Source organism: Dermacentor silvarum, chromosome 8 (genome assembly GCF_013339745.2).
Source record: "Dermacentor silvarum isolate Dsil-2018 chromosome 8, BIME_Dsil_1.4, whole genome shotgun sequence".
In the NCBI taxonomy this organism is placed as follows: Eukaryota; Metazoa; Arthropoda; class Arachnida; order Ixodida; family Ixodidae; genus Dermacentor; species Dermacentor silvarum.
The window spans coordinates 84,605,725-84,623,600 of record NC_051161.1 but is presented as its reverse complement, the minus strand read 5'-3'; the positions used below and the strand labels follow the sequence as shown (position 1 = coordinate 84,623,600).

General features: G+C 46.5%; 1 protein-coding gene across 1 annotated transcript; it reads left to right on the top strand.

The window, feature by feature from the left end:
* The first annotated feature begins 3,919 nt into the window (after positions 1-3,919).
* On the top strand, positions 3,920-17,057 carry LOC119461530 (dnaJ homolog subfamily A member 3, mitochondrial-like). The gene is made up of 3 exons (XM_037722876.2): positions 3,920-4,064; positions 5,893-5,990; positions 16,835-17,057. The coding sequence occupies exons 1-3, from the start codon at positions 3,928-3,930 to the stop codon at positions 16,939-16,941; spliced, it is 342 nt and encodes a 113-aa protein (XP_037578804.1). The 5' UTR covers positions 3,920-3,927; the 3' UTR covers positions 16,942-17,057.
* The last annotated feature ends 819 nt before the right edge of the window (positions 17,058-17,876 follow it).

Below are 17,876 nucleotides of genomic sequence, written 5' to 3'. Positions count from 1 at the left end.
CCAGCCAGGTTATGCCGAATCTGTATCTCTCCAATGTGGGAAGCAAGCCCAGCGCTTTTCCCGTGACGAGATAATCCCCTTCAGCCCCGAGAGAGCTCTCACCTCTACGGAGTAGACGAAAACGGCGAGCTACCAAGAAGGGGGACCCGAGGGAGAGGAGGTCGTCAACTTGACCACCGGAGAGAGGACTTCCCCGAAGGGAACATCGGCCACCACGAGGGGATTTAAGGCCGTCCTGGCCCCCGTGTTAATCAGAACCGCTCGAGACTCGGATAGAGTCAAAAACCATGTACCAATGAAGTGAATACAACCTTTTCTATTTTTCATCATCACTATGCCCGCCTTCATCGTCGTTTCCTGATTCCTGCGGTGACGACCCACCTCACCCGGTCGAGATTATATCAGTAGTTTGACTGTCTTATGCATTTTGTACTTTGTACTTACTACAGTAGAACCTTGTTGATACATTCTTATTTGGTATGTTTTCCTGGCTTTTTCCATAGTTCCCATAGGGCTATGTGTATAGCTTCCCATTTATTATGTTGCCCTTCCTGGTTGTTGTGCCCAAAACCTGCAATGGCAAACCACTGATGTGGCATCGTGGGCAGAGCCTTCCTTGACTGCAGCATGTTGAAGCTGAAAACAGTCACTTTGCATCACTTTCTGTGTGGCAAGTGCTGGGCAAGGAGCAGCAAAACTGCATGTCACGTTGAACCAGTGCATAGCCAGATCGTGAAAGTAACCCACATATATGAGCAAGCACGAGTGTGTGCCATTTTCTTTAGTGGTGCTGTGTGTCTGCATTGTAAGGTGTTGTATTGGGCTACAAAATTGCGTTCTCCGTGCATTGTGACGCTGTGGTGGGGAAAATCAGTGTTCTTTGTAGGTTACGCCAGATTTCTTTTTCTGAAGGAACTACTGCACTCAATATTTTATGTAATACTTAAACAAAAAGCAGAATGAATGCACTTTTCACCCATGAAAGGTTTATTAACGAGATGTATGTCATAAAATAAAAGATAATAATTGCCAAAATCAAGATTGTGGGGGGAAATTGAACAAGGTTTGTAAATACATGCTTATTATTATTATTATTATTATTAAAATGTAACGAAAATTATGAGATATATAAAATGTATTGCCATCTAATAGGCACCATCTCCAAAAAAATCTAAATTTTTCATTGAACAGGTATTCTGCTACAAAAATTTAACTGCAAGCACTACAGCTGGGCGTGCTGGGCTGCGGTCACCGATATTCCGGGCTGGTTTGCATCATCGTTGCTCTCAAAGTCAAAGTCCGACAAAATAGCAGGATCCTCAGACCCACTGCTGCTCGATCCATCGATAAAATCAGCCGCAGACGCAGCGGAATCACAAGATCTGCGATCTTCCGAAGCGTGCACGTCACTTTTGGAGGCGGCCATTTTTGCTTTCTACTTTGACGATCGCGAAAGCATTATTGTAGGGGGGTACATTACAAGTAATACAAACAAGAATTAATACAGGAGCATTACCAAGAAAACAAAATGGAATCATAGTGTCATTAAGTAATAATCATGTTAGTCAGATAAGTACAAGTTTATTGCTATACAGTTGACTTCCGTTAATTCGAACATAACATAACGGACGAAATTGGTCGAATTAAACAAGGGGCAGAAAACACGCCTAAACACACCACTGATTCATTTAGCAGTATTTGCTGCAACCCAAGAACACGTCCCCGAATTCAATGCGCAACCTACTTTTTGTAGGTTCAAAGTAGAAAACTATATAAAAATGACATTGGAGCTCCACAACAAAGTAGAAATCAAACGGGCGCCCGATTTTTAGCAAAAAAAAAAATGTAGCATTCCTCAGATTGTGGCAATAAGAAAAAGATGAGATCAGCTAACTTTGCCTTCGCAGAATGGAAATTTATTTGTTACTACCCGTCATAATCACTCTCATACAGCACTTAATCGCTGTCTATAAAGAACCACTACATGTCCTCCATAGCATGTCTGATATTCTGCATTTATCAAACCATTCCGTTAACAATCGCAAACAGGATGGTGGCCCATGCCTAGACTAACGCTTCGCAAGTTCGTCCTGCAACGCATGCAATTCTCTGGAACACTGAAAACACATGACACAACTTGTTGCTGCTAGTTTAACATGTAAAATAACATATCGTTTGAATGTGCTTTCAAAATCAGACTGAAAGCGGCGTGTCGGCGTCGTTACGTCGTCATGCTATATGAGAACTCGTTCTGTCTCATCCATGATTGCCAGCTTGTGATGGCAGTGGCGATGATACTGGCTAGGCTGGCTGTCAGTAGAGTGCTGCGAGTACGGTTCTGGTTTTGTATTGGATTGCACCGGCCAAAATTTTCCAGCAAATTATCTTTGAAAACGAAAATGCATGAAGGAGAAGCAATCGCATTCGGTGTCCCCATGCCGCTCGCACACATCAGAGAATATTTGCGCGCTGTGTACTTATGCGTGCTGCTACTGGATGGTGAGAGCAGGGGTGTGCATAAGTCACCGGCTGTGCCGGCACCATTTTGACCAAAAGGTTTGGTCCCGTGTAACTAAATAGTGCAGCCCTTACACGAGTCTATATGGCAATTGGGTAAATACTGTTATCCACAGCGAGCTACTGTTCTCACTTTGCTATCTTCCTAAGGCAGGCCGAGAATAGTCATTTTCTACAGCAAATGACGTGTGTTCAACACATCTGTACCCTAAGTGCTGCTGAGATGGACGCTGCCATTATTGGAGTCACCACTGGGGTCGGGAACGTGCATGATGATCAGCTGAGTGCAAGTTACCCAGGCAAAAGCCAATTTCAGTATCGAAATTGGACCCATTATAATGTATGGGTGCCACCTGGGGGCCTTAGATCGGGATCTAATTAACTGAAAAATCGAATTTAGCATAGTCGAATTAAAGGGATACTATTAAAGGCTTATATTAAGTCATGCTGAAGTGATGAAATAATGCTCTAGGACGCCTAAGGCGTAAATATGATTACGAGCAGAGCTTTAGTAATCGAGAATTTAAGGTAAATGCAGGATACGAATTGAGACTACTCCGGGACCTTCAAATACAAGACTGATGGCGTGGATGCTCCTCAATATAATTCTCTCACTAGTACTCAACCACTCATAATAAAAAGATAATTGCATTATAAGACAGAAGAAAGTGGTACTTGTCTGCATCTATTCAATTCTTAGAAAAATAATTTTTTTGTCATTACCCTTGATGAGGCGTGTGATCGAAAAAAAGGTTTCGTTGTTGCTCGACGCTGCGTCGCCCGCACTTTCACATCTCAGTAGTTTCGTTATCACGCAGTGCTACAAATAGCAGAGAATGCAATATCCATGCGATGTTGCATGATGCACTGACGGTTCACGCCACTTGACCAGGAGCAGCTGCAGCGGGGAATCCTTGGCTCAGTTTTTCGCAGTGCTTTTGCGTTTTGTGCAGTAAATCATAGCGCAGTCTCCCGGTTTCTAGTTTTACTCACCGACCAGAGTAAAGGGCTGTGATGACGTATGCAACGTCATAACTGCCCACTCGGAGGGTTATTTGAATGTCTCTAGAGGTATGCGGAGCCTTCAGCTGCGATTTTCTATTAAACTAAGTTTTTTCTTGGTACAAAATACATGCTGTGAGGTTCCTGGAATGGTATTTTGACAGTCCACATTAACTTAATATTTGCCTTTAGTGACCCTTGAAGAAAAGTCTACTGTATGGGAATCTTCCTGGGCATAAATTTACAGTAGCACTTTAACATGATTGAGTAGCATGCAGGTGTTGCTTTGTTTTCCATCATCATTGTCTTCAATGAATTACCAGGACATTCATTATTAATGCAGGTGTTGCTTTGTTTTCCATCATCATTGTCTTCAATGATGGCCAGGGCATTGATTAATCTGTTTTAATGTACACTGTTTGCTTGCAGGTCCCCATGGGAACCTCGTCACACACCAAAATTCGGTTGGCGAACAAGGGAGTCAAGCGGTTGAACAGCTCCGGATACGGAGATCACTATGTCCATCTGAAAATCCGGATACCACAGTTAGTTGAATTTTTGGGACTTATAGAATGCTTTTGAATACTGAGGGCTTCAGCTTTGCGTGAAACAAGTGTCATGTTCATGTATCATTTGCAGGAGTCATTCCTGTAGAAGTAGTATGTAGGCCTAGCAGAAATTATTTTAATTACGTTGGACCCGCATTGTGATGTTCTCAGTTGCATTTTCTTGACTGCTATTACATTTGCGTCGTCCTGGCACAACGTGCATAGAGACTGCTGGTTTTGTGGCTCTCATATGGTCAAAGCTCTAGTTAACGAACACTGATATGATGAATGATCTAATATAATGAAGTTTAAATTAATAAGTTGGTTGGCCATGCTCGAGTTCTGTGAGTATTCTACTGCTATAGCAAAGGGAACATTTGCTTACTCAGCAGCTCAATGTGTGAATTCTGGTAGTAAAAAATGTCAAAAACTCGGCAAGGGCAACTTGAAACGACGCATTTTGGACATGGTGTGCAGGTTTTTTCCAAACACAGCCTGCAAGCCAAAGTCCCAATCCTGTGTGATCACACCAAAAAGGCACACTTCCGTATTAACCACACTGCAAAGGCTGTTTGTAGTTTACTGTTGTTCCCGTGCCACGTATCCACTCAACAAACTACTGACAGGCTATCAAAATTAACAGGAGACCGTTTGCTGGCCTGTTGGAGGCATTAAACATGAGTTTCTTTCACATTAAGCTGATTGCACTTTTTTTTCTTGAAGATCAAATGTATGTTTATAATGAATTTTGGATATAACATAGATGTTTTCTGTCGGACGCAGCTTTGTTATAATGAGGTTTGATGGTATTTCTTAGTTCTTACGTTAGTTTTTGAACAAACTCATGAGAAATGTGTCAGTAAGGCCCTGTTGTGCAGTCAGCGTCAGATTTTAAATCGCCAAATCAATGCTAAAATCGCCACAGGCACACCTGTAACAGTTCTTAAGGCCTGCCAGTGCACTTATTAAGCCTGTCAGTGCTCGTACTGTGACAGTAGATGGCGGATGCACGCTTATAATTAAGGAATACAGTTGCCCCCTTCCACTCTTAGTATGCTTCACTGCAATAAGTCACATATGCTTCACGCTTAACACCACTGCATTGCGGCCAAGCTGATTTTTGGAAACTGGCATTCAACGTTTTTACTTACGTCATGCTTTCCGTGCTTTGAAGCCATCAGCGAAGATTACAAAGGTGGAGCCGGCGCCATTGCTGATAGCGGCAAATTCTTTCAATAAACGACACAGCACCGAACAGCAGGAAACTTGGTAGCGAACGTCGAAGCCGCTAGGCCTAGTGTGCCGCGATGGTGGCTATGGCTGCCAGCAAATTGGCGTGCGAGAGTGCTGGTTCGAGGCTGCGAGTTGAAATGGCGGTGGTGATGGCTTCTATTGATGCCATTTTGGAACTGCGGTCATGGCAAAAGTCATGAAAATTGCACAGCGAAGGGTTTCTGCATCTGAAATTTCAAACGTTCTTATACATCGACTCTAAGGGGGTACGAGGCGGTGCCAAGAACGCATCAGAAATATCGGGCAAATATTGGTCATTGACTGTAATTTGACAAGCTGTACAAACGATAACGGAAGACCAGCACATGCTGTGCAAGTCATGCCCATAATGACCTTTACTTAGAAGTTCTATTGCACAAATTGAAGAATTCACTTTTAATAACGGGAATAACCTCCTTTGAAAACTTTAGTTTTACTTAAATGTAGAGCATTCGAGCATGCTACAGATGTTTATGGAGAATTCTTAATACCCGATGATAACACAAGTTCAATGCTGAGGACTTTTTTGTCTCTCTTCTTTGCCAACTTTTAGGCGCCTAAATGACAAGCAGAAAGCGCTGATTCAGGCGTATGCTGAACTGGAAACGGACACACCCGGCACTGTCGACGGCATAGTCAACACAAGGCAAGGTAGGTACATGCTTGAGAGAGAGAGGGAGGGATATATGGCAGGCAGGGATGTTTACCAGTCAAGAGTCTGGGTTGGCTACCCTATGCTGGGGGAAGGGAGAAGGGGAAGAGAAAAAAGGGAGGAACTACGCTGATGATGTGCTACTAACTTCTCATTGCGAGAGATCAGACATTGATGGGGAATGTGGTAGGAAAATTAAAGATATCATTTGCTGAAAGCACTCATGGAAGGGCATAACATATTATTATCATCAGCCTATTTTTATGTCCACAGCAGGACGAAGGCCTCTCCCTGTGATCTCCAATTACCTCTGTCTTGCGCTAGCTGATTCTACATGTATTCATAACATATGATTACATATGTAGGCGTCTTCAATTTCGGGTTTTACATCTTCAGATATTGAGAGATAAAATAAGGGATAAAAATTCAACACCTTATTTTTTTTGCTTGATAATGGGAAATAAAATTGTGCTTTTCTCAAAGCCATTTTAATGTTACACTTTTTGGAAGGATTTTCTTATTAGCCCTGGAAGGTTCTGACAGAAAAAAAAAAAATGGGCAAGTTTGCACTCAGTCGTGCAAAGCTTAGGCACAGCGAAAGTGTCAATCCTCAAGCATTACTGGCTACTACTGCTAGGTATTAACTTGGTTTAACTTAACTATGCGTGTAGGGAAGGTACATTTCGTGTGACTAGTGCTGGACGTGTCGGCGCCTACGAGCAGCAGCGTTCCTGGCATGCCACAAATGCAGGCAGGCAGGCAGGAGCTGTGTTGGGCGAAGCGAGCGCGCACCTGCGCCAGCAGCACGGAGAAAGAATAACACGAGGTGAAACTATGGGCTGGCGCCAGCGCGTGCACTTGTCGTGATAATGTCACGCTGGGAAAGGAGGAGACGCGCAGCTTCAGACGTGCTATCGCTGGTGGTGAACATTGGTGCAACGCCCCTTGTGGTGACTCAAGGAACTACTTCCCTCTAAAGCCTTTACTTCCCTCGCGGTGGGAGTGGCACGCGCGTGGCCGCAGTCGCGAAAGAAAAACAAAAAAAAAAAACAAATTTGATCTTCGACGGCATCCGGCGTCGTCTGCTACTGGCCGCTTGTGCTGGGTTGTTGGATGCCGCAAAAAGATTTGTGCCCACGCGGTTTGCACTCAAGGAATAAAAGACCGATCTTGGTATAGATATTTTTTTCAAGATTTAAATTTAGGATCACATGCTTTTTATGCGGCAGTAAGAGCAAGAAACTTGCGCACTTAAAAGATCAAACAATCTGCAATCGTAGCCAGGTGTGTATAGAAAGAGCAGACGATTTGCAACCATACCCATGCGCGTATAGAAAACTGCACTTGGTGCTTTTTAAAATTTTTTGGCGTACCAAAAACGAGAATTTGTTTATCTTTATTATCATGCACCATAAAAAGTGCTGATCAGAGTATGCGATACATAGCTACCATGTGGGGAAACAAAATTTAATTATATTTCTGCGGCACGTTTGGGGAGACAAGGACAGACACGGAACAGCAGAGTAGAGCAGAGTCTGCCACTCGCTTCGCGCATTCAGAATCATCCCTTCTAGGTTCTGCAGTTCCTCACTGCTCCTCTACGATGTAAGTGTTCGCTGTGTGTGCGTTCACTGATTATCGAAAATGGGACGCCGATGCTTCATCCCAAACTGTAACAGCGGATATAAGTACTGTAAAGGAACAGAGACACAGAGACAGCACCCATTCCTGGGCCAGCTGTTCTATTCTCTGCCTCGTCGTCTTCCCTTCCAGCGCCCACCTTGCGAGTGCCTGCGGCCAAGTTCACTTCGTGTTTCACTCGGCCACGCTGCAAGTTTCCGGCGCGCTTGCAACAAAGCATCTTGTCCAGGGTGTGAGGTCATCGTTGGTGAGCCGTCCAGCGCGCAACCAGCTTCTCTGGCGGGCGGCACTGGCTGTTGCGCGCTGGTCGCAGGCCTTGCCGACTGTTGTTGGAAAAAGATGGCCACACATTGTCCGAGAATGTAGACTGGAACATATTGAGCAGGACGGGTGCCAGGGCCATCGGCTCCACTTTGTTGCGGTGGCCACCATGCCTTGGGCGCCGCACTGACTATGAAGGGAACACCTTCACTCCTGCGTGGATGTTGCACTTAACGGCGACAGTATCGATAGGGGCAGCAGGGGGGTTCTCGGAAATAGGGGATCGTGGTAATGGGTGGTTCTGGTAAATGGCCTTGTCGGCCGCTTACGCTTGTTTCAACACCGAACCCTGCCCTCTGCAGGGTAGCAGGAATTGGAACTTGCCACCGCCACTGCTGCTGGAACCATGAGGTGTTGGCGCTGTTTGCTCCTGAACACTAGAAGATACCGAAGTGCTGCAACTGCTCCCCTGGTGCGGTCATTGCTTCGGGTAACAGGCATCCCGCAGTGAAAGCTGCCCCATGATGCCTCCCCTGCGACTCGGTACAACTGAAACTTACGAGGACGACGACGGCACCGGGCCGAGGGGGCCTGCACGCGGCTGCTGCTGCAGCCCGGGAAGGATGACCACAGGACTCTGGGCCCTTCGGTCCAAGCGCTGGTCGGGATCTCGCCGCTTGAAACGTAAGGCTAACGCCGTCTCGTAGATGTGCCGCTGGCGGTCCATCTCGTTGGTGGACGGTGCCCCCTTTGCGGCAGGGGTGGCGTGCTCCAGAGTGGGGCTTTGGGTGCTCTGCTCCTCGGCCCTCGGCAGTCGCAGATCCACGGCGGATGGGTCCGTGTCCCAAGGGTTGCAGTACTGTGCATTTCCTGCGTCGTCACCGCATGCCTCTACTTCCGACGCCGCTGCGGATACAGCTTCATCCGCTGTCTTGTAGGCCTTGCAGCCGGGTTCGCTATGGATGGCAGAGGGTGCCGACGTGGAGTTCGAACAAGAAACCTGTGACTGATGCGGTGGTGGCTGAGGGCTTCACTGTCTGCCTCTGTTGCTGAACCGTTGGTTCTCAGCCGCGATCTTCGATGATGACAAGCCGCAGCTGATGCTTGGGAATGTAGGGGCAGCGCAGGCATAAGGGAATGGGCGGTTACTAGGTGGTTCTATCGGACACGGGACACTAGCGGAAGCGGTGGTCACTATGCGCTTCCCATCGTCAGGGGTGAAGCAGACGGCGACCCCCAATGAGCCAGTGTCTGCAGCGGACCTCTCTGCCTGAGGGCTGCCGTAGGGCACACATGCCGCAGCGTTGAAGCGGTAGCTCGCAGGAGCACTATGCGCAGCAATGGGCTGGTCGGACTCACCACAGGCACAAGGATGCCGGCCAAAAGCAGCTATGAGCGCTGCGCTCCATTCAGGCCAGGACAGCTGCTTGACGCCTTCGTAGGTGTCCTATGCCTTTTGCGGCACCGAAAAGTCGTTTGGCTGCAACCAGCCATTTTTTGTGGTCTGGCCAAGCATGCCCATCACCTGAAGCATTGATGGTGTGAAGCCAAAGGATGGCGTCATCTTGAAAGCCGCGAAAAGGTGGTATTTTTACATAAGCCGGCTGCGGGAAGTCGCAGCGGCTCAACTCCGCCAGGCTGCTTGTGTAGCTGCACTTGGAACCAGGGCCGGTGTCCACGGACAGTGCGGTCGTTGTGGTAGTCACGGCAGCCGGTTCTACCACCAAGGAAGCATCAACGGCATACCTTGGTGGCTGAGGAGTCGAAGTAGTTCTCATGACGATATTCTCGCTAAGGCAAGCGTGTACGGCGTTCTCAGGCAGGACAGGTCCAAGACGGTGTGGCCGAAGCACTGTCTCAGTGTGATGTGCAACGGTGCAACCACCGACAGATGCGAAGGTGTTCGTCAAAAGCACGAGCTGGTGATTCAGCTCGGCAATGGCTTGGACAAGATCACCTGTAGAGTCCTGCCCTATAGCCACCGAGAAGGCTTGGACGCCGTCCCCAGATGGTGCGGTGGGTGCTTGCAACGGTGGTAGGGTGGCCGGCTCCATAACCGAGGAAGCATGGATGGCATCCCTTGCTGGCTGAGATTGCGATGATGTCATGGGGCAGTGATCCGGAGCATGGGAAGCGTGGACGGCGTTCCCTGGCCGCAGGAGGCACCCATGACGGCGAGGATCCATGTCGAAGGCAGCGTGAACGGCATGCCGTGGGGGCTCGGAGATCCAGGTAGTCCCAGATGCGGCATTCATGTCAAGGGAAGCATGACGGTGTTTCCTCGCCAGAATGACCCTGGAATGGCGAGATGCCGGAGGACGCAAGGCCTCCACAGCACGGTGCTGAAGGCTGGAGTGCCTTAAGATTGGGCTTTCGCCGACTGCACCATTGTAAAGGAACAGAGACACAGAGACAGCACCCATTCCTGGGCCAGCTGTTCTATTCTCTGCCTCGTCGTCTTCCCTTCCAGTGCCCGCCTTGTGCCCGCCTTGCGAGCGCCCGCGGCCAAGTTCACTTCGTCTTTACAGTATAGTAGAACCTCGCTGATACGTTCCCGCTTAATATGATTTCCCGGCTCCTACATTCGCAATCGCGAAAAATAAACATAACCCCATAGAGGAATGTGTTAATACATTCTGGTTAATACGTTTCCGGAAAGTACGATTATTCGGCAGCAACGTTCAGCATTGCGGCAAACTGCGGTCGTATGATGCGTTCTGCAGTGAAAAATTATCATTCAGGTGTGCAAAAAGGCCGCTCTCATGTGCTTGTGAAGCGCTAAGTGGCAGACGGCCGCCGCGCGGCTTTTCTGCAGTGCTCAATTCCCTTGTATTGGAAGCCTTACAAAGCTTCTTTCGCTCGAAAGACAACCAAAATGCGGACGAGGGTCTGCAATGTGTGGAAAAGGAGTTGTTCCTGTCCAAGGGTGAGACGCACCTGCAGAAAATAAGTATGTTTTGCAAGAAATAAATGTTTTCTGCCCTTGCACCTCAATATGGGCTTGTCAGCTTCAATTTTTACTGGATTAGGATCGTACGTTTTCCCGGATCGTACGTTTATTTTTCGCATATTTTTTAACAACGTATGCGAGGTTCTACTGTACTGCGCAGGAAGCTCGAACTTTCAAAGCTCCAAATGACATTGAACGCCTGCAAGAATGGGCGAGAGCTATAGACCAGATTATTTTAGCCTCGCACGCAGGTTGCGGGCGTGCTCCAATACTCTCGACACCAGGCGGCCACCTCTCGGCGTGGACTGCGGGAATCGGCGGACTAGCGTGTGTTTATTTGTGCATGGCGCTTGTTTGTATCATTGCTTCTCACGGTTTGAATGAGTAGCAACGATGTACAAAAGGTACTCGTCAAGGTGGCATTGTGCCGTCGTCGGCATTCTTGATAGGAATGTGGCGAGTGCCAACTTTAAAAAAATTCCGCTCGGCATTACACTCTTCGTAACACTTGAAGGCGGAAGCCTGGTGCAAATTTAGTCATGCAGTGAGTTATGCATTAAGTTACACATTAGGTCATACTTTACCAAATGATAGGCTTTCGCTACATGTAAAACCCCGTGTGGCACCTACCCTCAAATCACGGACTTAGGTATAGAGCACTTGGGTATATCACGGACTAGGGTATGCGTCACACGTATATGCATTTTCATAGGGCCACGTGACATTTTCTTGCCATCCGCGGCGACGCCAGGTTTTCGACAAGGCCATTGCCAACTCTTTAAGGGACACCTCCGCATGAGACATGTTTCGTCTTAATAACTTCTGTGGTTTTACATGCCAAAACTACGATGTGATTATGATGCACGCCGTAGTGGACGGTTCCAGAAATTGTGGTTCCTTAACGTGCACTGACATCGCACAGAACACGGGCTTCTAGCATTTCGCCCCCATTGAAATGCGACTGCCGCGGCCGGGATCGAATCTGCGTCTTTCGCGTCAGCAGCCGAACACCGTAACCACCGCACCAACGCGGCGACGCCGAGGGATGAGTTTTGAAGAAATGAAACGCTAGGAAACCAGATTATGATTATTGTTGCGTGGCAGAAGGGCTCCCCAAGTATTCATTTTTTTTTAACAGCGGATCTGTTTAAGCCGAGCGTTAGTCTGTAACGTGCAAACAGAAAATGTGGGCAGATCCTAGCAGTAGTACAGAAAGGGTCCAATCGCAATTGCAAATACCCCTGTGAACTAGCGAAGCTGAGCCTGCTAAGTCTAGCTAAGCATGGTTGGGACTACTTAAGCTTATAGTCAGTCATCGATAGCCAATCAGTAGCTATTTGATACTCGATCAATAATCAATAAAATCTGGAAAATGCTAGGGATGACTTGGTAGTTCTTAGCCTAGCCTAAATACGTGGCCAATACGATAGCCAATCAATAGCTAATCGATAATCAACAAATAATCAATAAATTCTGGAAAATGCTGGAGATGACTTGGTAGTGCTTAGCCTAGGCGAAATACGTGGCCAATACCTTGCGATAGCCAATCGATAGCCAAACAATAGCTAATCGATAATCGACAAATAATCAAGAAATTCTGGGAAATGCTGGGGATGACTTGGTAGTGCTTAGCCTAGCCCAAATACATGGCCAATACCTTGCAATAGCCAAGCAATAGCTAATCGATAATCGATCAGTTATCAATACAATTCCGGAAAATGCTGGGGATGACTTGGTAGTGCTTAGCCTAGCCCAAAAGCCAAGACTAGCTAGGTGCCCATCAGCTCCGCTGTCTCTTTAGCATTGCGCCTCCAGTGCAAGCTACGCAACAAGCAAGTGTGCTTTAGTCACGTATCACATAGCCAACGAGGCTATTAGAGAAGCTTCTAGAGGCGGTTCAAAAGAAAACAAAGAGTGCTTCGCGGCAAAATTGTTACATTCATCACATCCTTCACTCAGTAATGTTACACGAGGTGTGAAACGCATTTCGAAAACCGCTACCCTGTTTGGATAAGTTTGTCGAGGTACGAATGAAATCCAGTTTTATACCTTTTGAGTTTTACTTTTCTCAACAACTAAAGCTTCGCCACAACACACTGTCATGTCCCTGCAAAGGCTCTGTGACAGCGCACAGCAACGTTACATGCAGCTGTAGCATGCTTATTGGCACTAATTATCTTGCACCATGGCTGGCACTTGCCAGAACACTTAATCTAACAGAATACCTTGCTTTAGGACGTGCGGAAACCAATGTATATGTTTTCCGCAAACGGAAATGCATAGCCCTCATTGCGACCATGATACCGCGAAACTTGAGAAAAGTCAAGCGTACCCTCCATCCGACGCGTGTTCTACTGCGTTCGTCATGCGTACATAATGCAGACATGAAATGAGCATGCACTTAGCAATTTTAAGCTTTAACGGTCCGCTTGAAGAACAATTCATTGCCACCGCTCCTGCTTCCGCCAGTGCAGCGATTTGCAGTGCCTGCAGTCCACAGCCAATGCTCGCGCCGCGATGCCACCGTCGCGAGAAAATGGCGGCGCCCGAGAACGGCTCTGAATTCTAGTCTATAGAAAGCGAGGATCGAGAACTGACGAGAAATGTCTACTAAAACATTTCCCCAGTGGAACGCTCAGCAGGCGTAAATGCTACGCTGACCTTGGAGGCGCAGTCTTCCCTGACGAGCCGAAAAAGTAATTGTTGCTCCTTGGGGAGGTACTGGTTAGTCCCTGTCTCATGGCACTCCGGCTAGCTTAGCGAGAACACGTTGTAATAGCTGCTGTCTCGTTTAGCGACAGGCATCGTGTTCAGCTAGCGTACTCGAGCTGTAGCTACCTAATGCAAGGACGGCGCACTGGCATCCATGCTCAAGCAGACGACAAGACCGAGCGACCAAGCTCTGCACCGCTGCATCCGCAAGAATCCGCTGCATCGCTTCGACAAACCCTCACGTGACCATACGTCAGGCATACGGCGTTTGGTAGGGGGCGCTGTCACGATGTCCGCCGCCGTGCTCCTGCATGACATTATGATGACGCGGGAGGGAGCCGAGTTGCGCCTCCTAAATTGTTCTTTCTCCGTGGCCGGCGGTTACTAGGCAACGTGAGGTGACGTCATCGCTACTGCTTCGGCGTATGCGCGACTAGGCAATGCGGGCAGCGTCAGCAGCAGCTCTGTGCCTTGCCTCGTTGGTGCTGCTACAATTTCGTTCTCTCTCTCTCTCACTCTCATTTTCTCTTTCTCTCTCCTGAGCATTGCGCGTGCCGCGCGCATGCTCTCCTTCCCTCTCCTTCATCCCATGTCAAGGCAACATGTGCACGGCACAGAGAGGAGGCGAGGCAGACGCTGCTCCGCGAGGTGATCGCTAGGTAACGCAGTGACGTCATAGCTCGGCGAGGTTTTGCGACAGCAGGCGCCACTTTTTCTGGTTAGAACAGCTTCGCTGTTAATAGGCACAGGCCTTTTGTGCAAAATGTAAAAACGCCTAATTTAATTGACAAATTATGTAAGTGGTTGCTCCAGAAAATTTTTTATAGCAAATGGCTATGTGGGAATGTGCTATGCTCGTGGCATTAGGTGGAACCTGAATCCACCACATGCGAGATGAGCATTCTGCCATAAAGCTAATCCTGCTGATCATGAAGCGCTGCACAAATTGATATGGCTAGCTGTGACGCTGCCTTTGAAATTTTCAGTGTGCCGCATCACATATTGCTCATACCAGAGAGCTCTAAACCCATGTGTGCTTTGGTGCGAATTGCACACTCGCTAGGCAATGCAAGAGATGAGCAAAAGGGGCAGGATTGATGGAAAATAGTATAGACCTCTCAAGGCAAGAAGGAAATTTAGGTGACAAATTTTCCTTTATGGCAAGGTGATACCTGTCACCACCCCTATACAATGGTGCAGTATGCATGGAATCTAAACTAACCATAAATGGCGGATTGAAAAGGTGCTGAACACAGTCAACCATGATCGTCATGATTTTAGTGGTGGCTTTTAGAAAAACTGGAGGAGTCAGGAACAAGCCAAGACTCAGTGGAAGATATCAGATAAGTGGCTACTCACTGTGTTCGACACGCAGTTTGATAAGGTTTGCACAGATCTGATAGAACTTTATCTATGCACACCTTTCATATAGTATGCTGACCCCACTTTTATTTTTATACTTCTGAAACATTTTTTTCTTCTGCACATTAGCATTTGTCTTCAAAGCATTTTAGTGTGCCCGCTAGCCCTGCTGGATTTGTGCATATGCCTCAACAGTGGAGCGTTACTTAAAAACCGGTGCAGCAATTTTTAATGTGTAAGCTGCAGAGCAGCCTTTCATTGCTTAAGGTAATGCTAAGCCTATACAGTCGACTTCCATTAATTCGACCATGACGGGTCTGACAAAATTGATTGAATTATTTGGCAGGTCGAATTAAACAAGATGCAGAAAAACGCCATAACACACTGCTTTGGCAGTATTTGCCCAATTCTAACGCTCGCGAATCAAATGCGTGCCCACTTTCTATGTGTCAAAAGTAGAAACCTAACTTAGAAATGACTTTAAAGCACCTAAACAAAGTAGAAATCTAATGCACACCCGTTTTTTTAGCAAGAAAAATGGGCAGGGGTCTAACAGATGTTGCTCCATGGTGGCCGGTTTCGTAAAGCCAGCTTCGCCGCAGTACATCTGTGTTACGTGGTAAAGCATACAAACGCCGTGTAGGCGGTTTTGGTTTCATGTTTGCATCGCGCACACAATTTTCGAGCCAGTTTTCCTGAAAAGAAAAAGGGTGCATGTTAGAATTGAGTAAATATCGTATTCAGACATTATGAGCTACGGTTATTGCTTGAAAATCTTCCTAGGGCACGCAGAAAATAAGCGTTTTCGACAGGAGAGGACGTGTGTTCAACGTATTCACTGTCCCCAAGCTCCGCTGAGACCGACACAGCCACTATAGGTCGCTGTTGGGGTCATTATAGGGGTCAGGTGCATGCGTACTGACTGGTCCAGTTCTAATTATCCAGCGAAGGCCTATTTTAGAATTGAAATCGGCGAAAGTTTGGACCCATAGAAGTGCATGAGCGCAGGCCCGTAGCTTCGGTCCAGATTGAATTAACCGGAGTCAAATGAACGGAAGTCTACTTTATATATTTATATTCTGGTGGCATGACCTCAATGTCTGAACACTTTACTGTTGAACTAAACAAGCCCTATAGGTGGCTGTAAAATTGCAGGTTCAGTTGATGTGTAGTACTTCGGCTTCTTTTACGTGTCAGAAACAGCACCGTGTGTGTTCACTCTCTTTTTGGTGTTCTTTGTTGGTAGCGCTGTTTTTTAAGTAACATGGAAATACAGGTTTATGATTGTCCAACAATTGACCATCAGCACTCTTCTGAACAGGTTGCAGAGAAGCTGCTCACTTCCACAGCTTAGGATGATTTGCATTGCATTTTTACATTTCATCACACAATGTTGTACCCTTGTCTCTGTCTTGTGAGACCTAGCTGCCACAAATCCCAGTCCAATCGTAAACATCTTTTGAGTCGCCTAGTTACTGTACTGAATGCTCGTTGAACTTCCTGAATTTTGTTCATAATGTCAGTAGATCACAACTTGTCAGTAGATCAATGTCCATAGTGTGTGGATTTAAAAAGACTCAGTTCACAGAGTGTTAGTGTTAACAGAACTATGCCTCTTGTGTTTCTGCCAGCATGCGCTGCTAAGAAGTATTTTGATATGTTCTGTCAGTTTTATTCAGAAAGCAAAATTTCTTTTCTCTTTCTGTAGGCGAGAAGAAAACGTATGCTGGCAGAGATGAGACCGCACAAGAAGGAGACATGGGTATTCTCGAGAAAATTAAAAAGGCTATTTTCGGATGAGCTTCTGTGTCGTTTAGGCTTTATATTAAGGTATGCTGTGCTGCTTGCTTGTGAATACTGCCCGAATTGTATGTAATTGAGACGTGTAATTGATTTTCACTTTGTTTTTCCTTACAGGCAAAACTGCAATGGACGATCCAAGCGGTTTAGTGAGGCAAATTCGAACTGCACTGGATGAACCCGTGGTAGAACCGGTAGAAGACCAAAATAATAACAAAGTGTAGTTTCTTATTTGTTTGTTCCCTGTGAAACATTGTATTTAGGCCTTATTACAGCCTATTAGTTTCATTTTTTGTTGAACCGGCATCAATAAATGAACGTATCGTTAGTCACCACTTGTCTTCGGTGTACAAACGTCTGTCTTAATTGACATTTGGGTTGTAGGTTTGGCTTAGTTAACATTGTTTTGCGCAATCATAGAGTTTCTTTATGCTGTGGTGTTGCCTTATTTTCGATGTAACTAGGAATACTGTGTATTGACAATTTTAAAGGGACACTAAAGTAAAATAGAGCTAAGTTAGCGCTATATTATTCTTCTAAAAGTCTATTAGTATATTCTGTTGGCAATATATGACTGTTGCGTAGAAAATTGTCCCCGAAGGCCTTGCTGTTGCTACTCAATTTGAATCACCTGTGCCAAAACGGACAAAATGACAAAATTCCCATCTGACCTCCCTCACTGTTGCTCTCCACGAATGTACCAGCGCTGACGTAACATGAGAGGTATCTAGTCGAAAATAGGTGGCACCACTCCGAGTTTATATTTTTGTAATTTTTTCACTTACAAGTGCACTGTTTTCGCTATGAATGACGAATTCATAATTGTAGAACCCTGATCTTTCAATGTAGCTTGACTTAATATTTTCCTTTAGTGTCTCGTTAACACGACACTAGTGCTCACAATTATTTGGTACTGCTCTAGCCACCTGGCAGCTAAAGGTGCATGCAATGTGGGGATTATAATTAGCACGCTGAAAGCCTGGCAAGTTGACAAGCCAGTATTGGTTACAGTAATTGGTAGAGGTGTGCTATATCTAATACTATATGAGAATTGGAATAGTACTTCATACTTCTTGCTGTTCAAGCCATATGTCAATTGACAGTTTAGTGTAGTAGTAAATATAATCGCATGGGGGTGTTGTGCAGTGCTCGGTCACAC

Bases quoted from the DNA above. Each gene is read 5' to 3' on its own strand.
- LOC119461530 (XM_037722876.2), top strand. From the start codon at position 3,928: ATGTACACTGTTTGCTTGCAGGTCCCCATGGGAACCTCGTCACACACC. The intron at 4,065-5,892 runs GTTAGTTGAATT...GCCAACTTTTAG, and splicing joins CTGAAAATCCGGATACCACA to GCGCCTAAATGACAAGCAGA. The intron at 5,991-16,834 runs GTAGGTACATGC...TTTTCCTTACAG, and splicing joins CATAGTCAACACAAGGCAAG to GCAAAACTGCAATGGACGAT.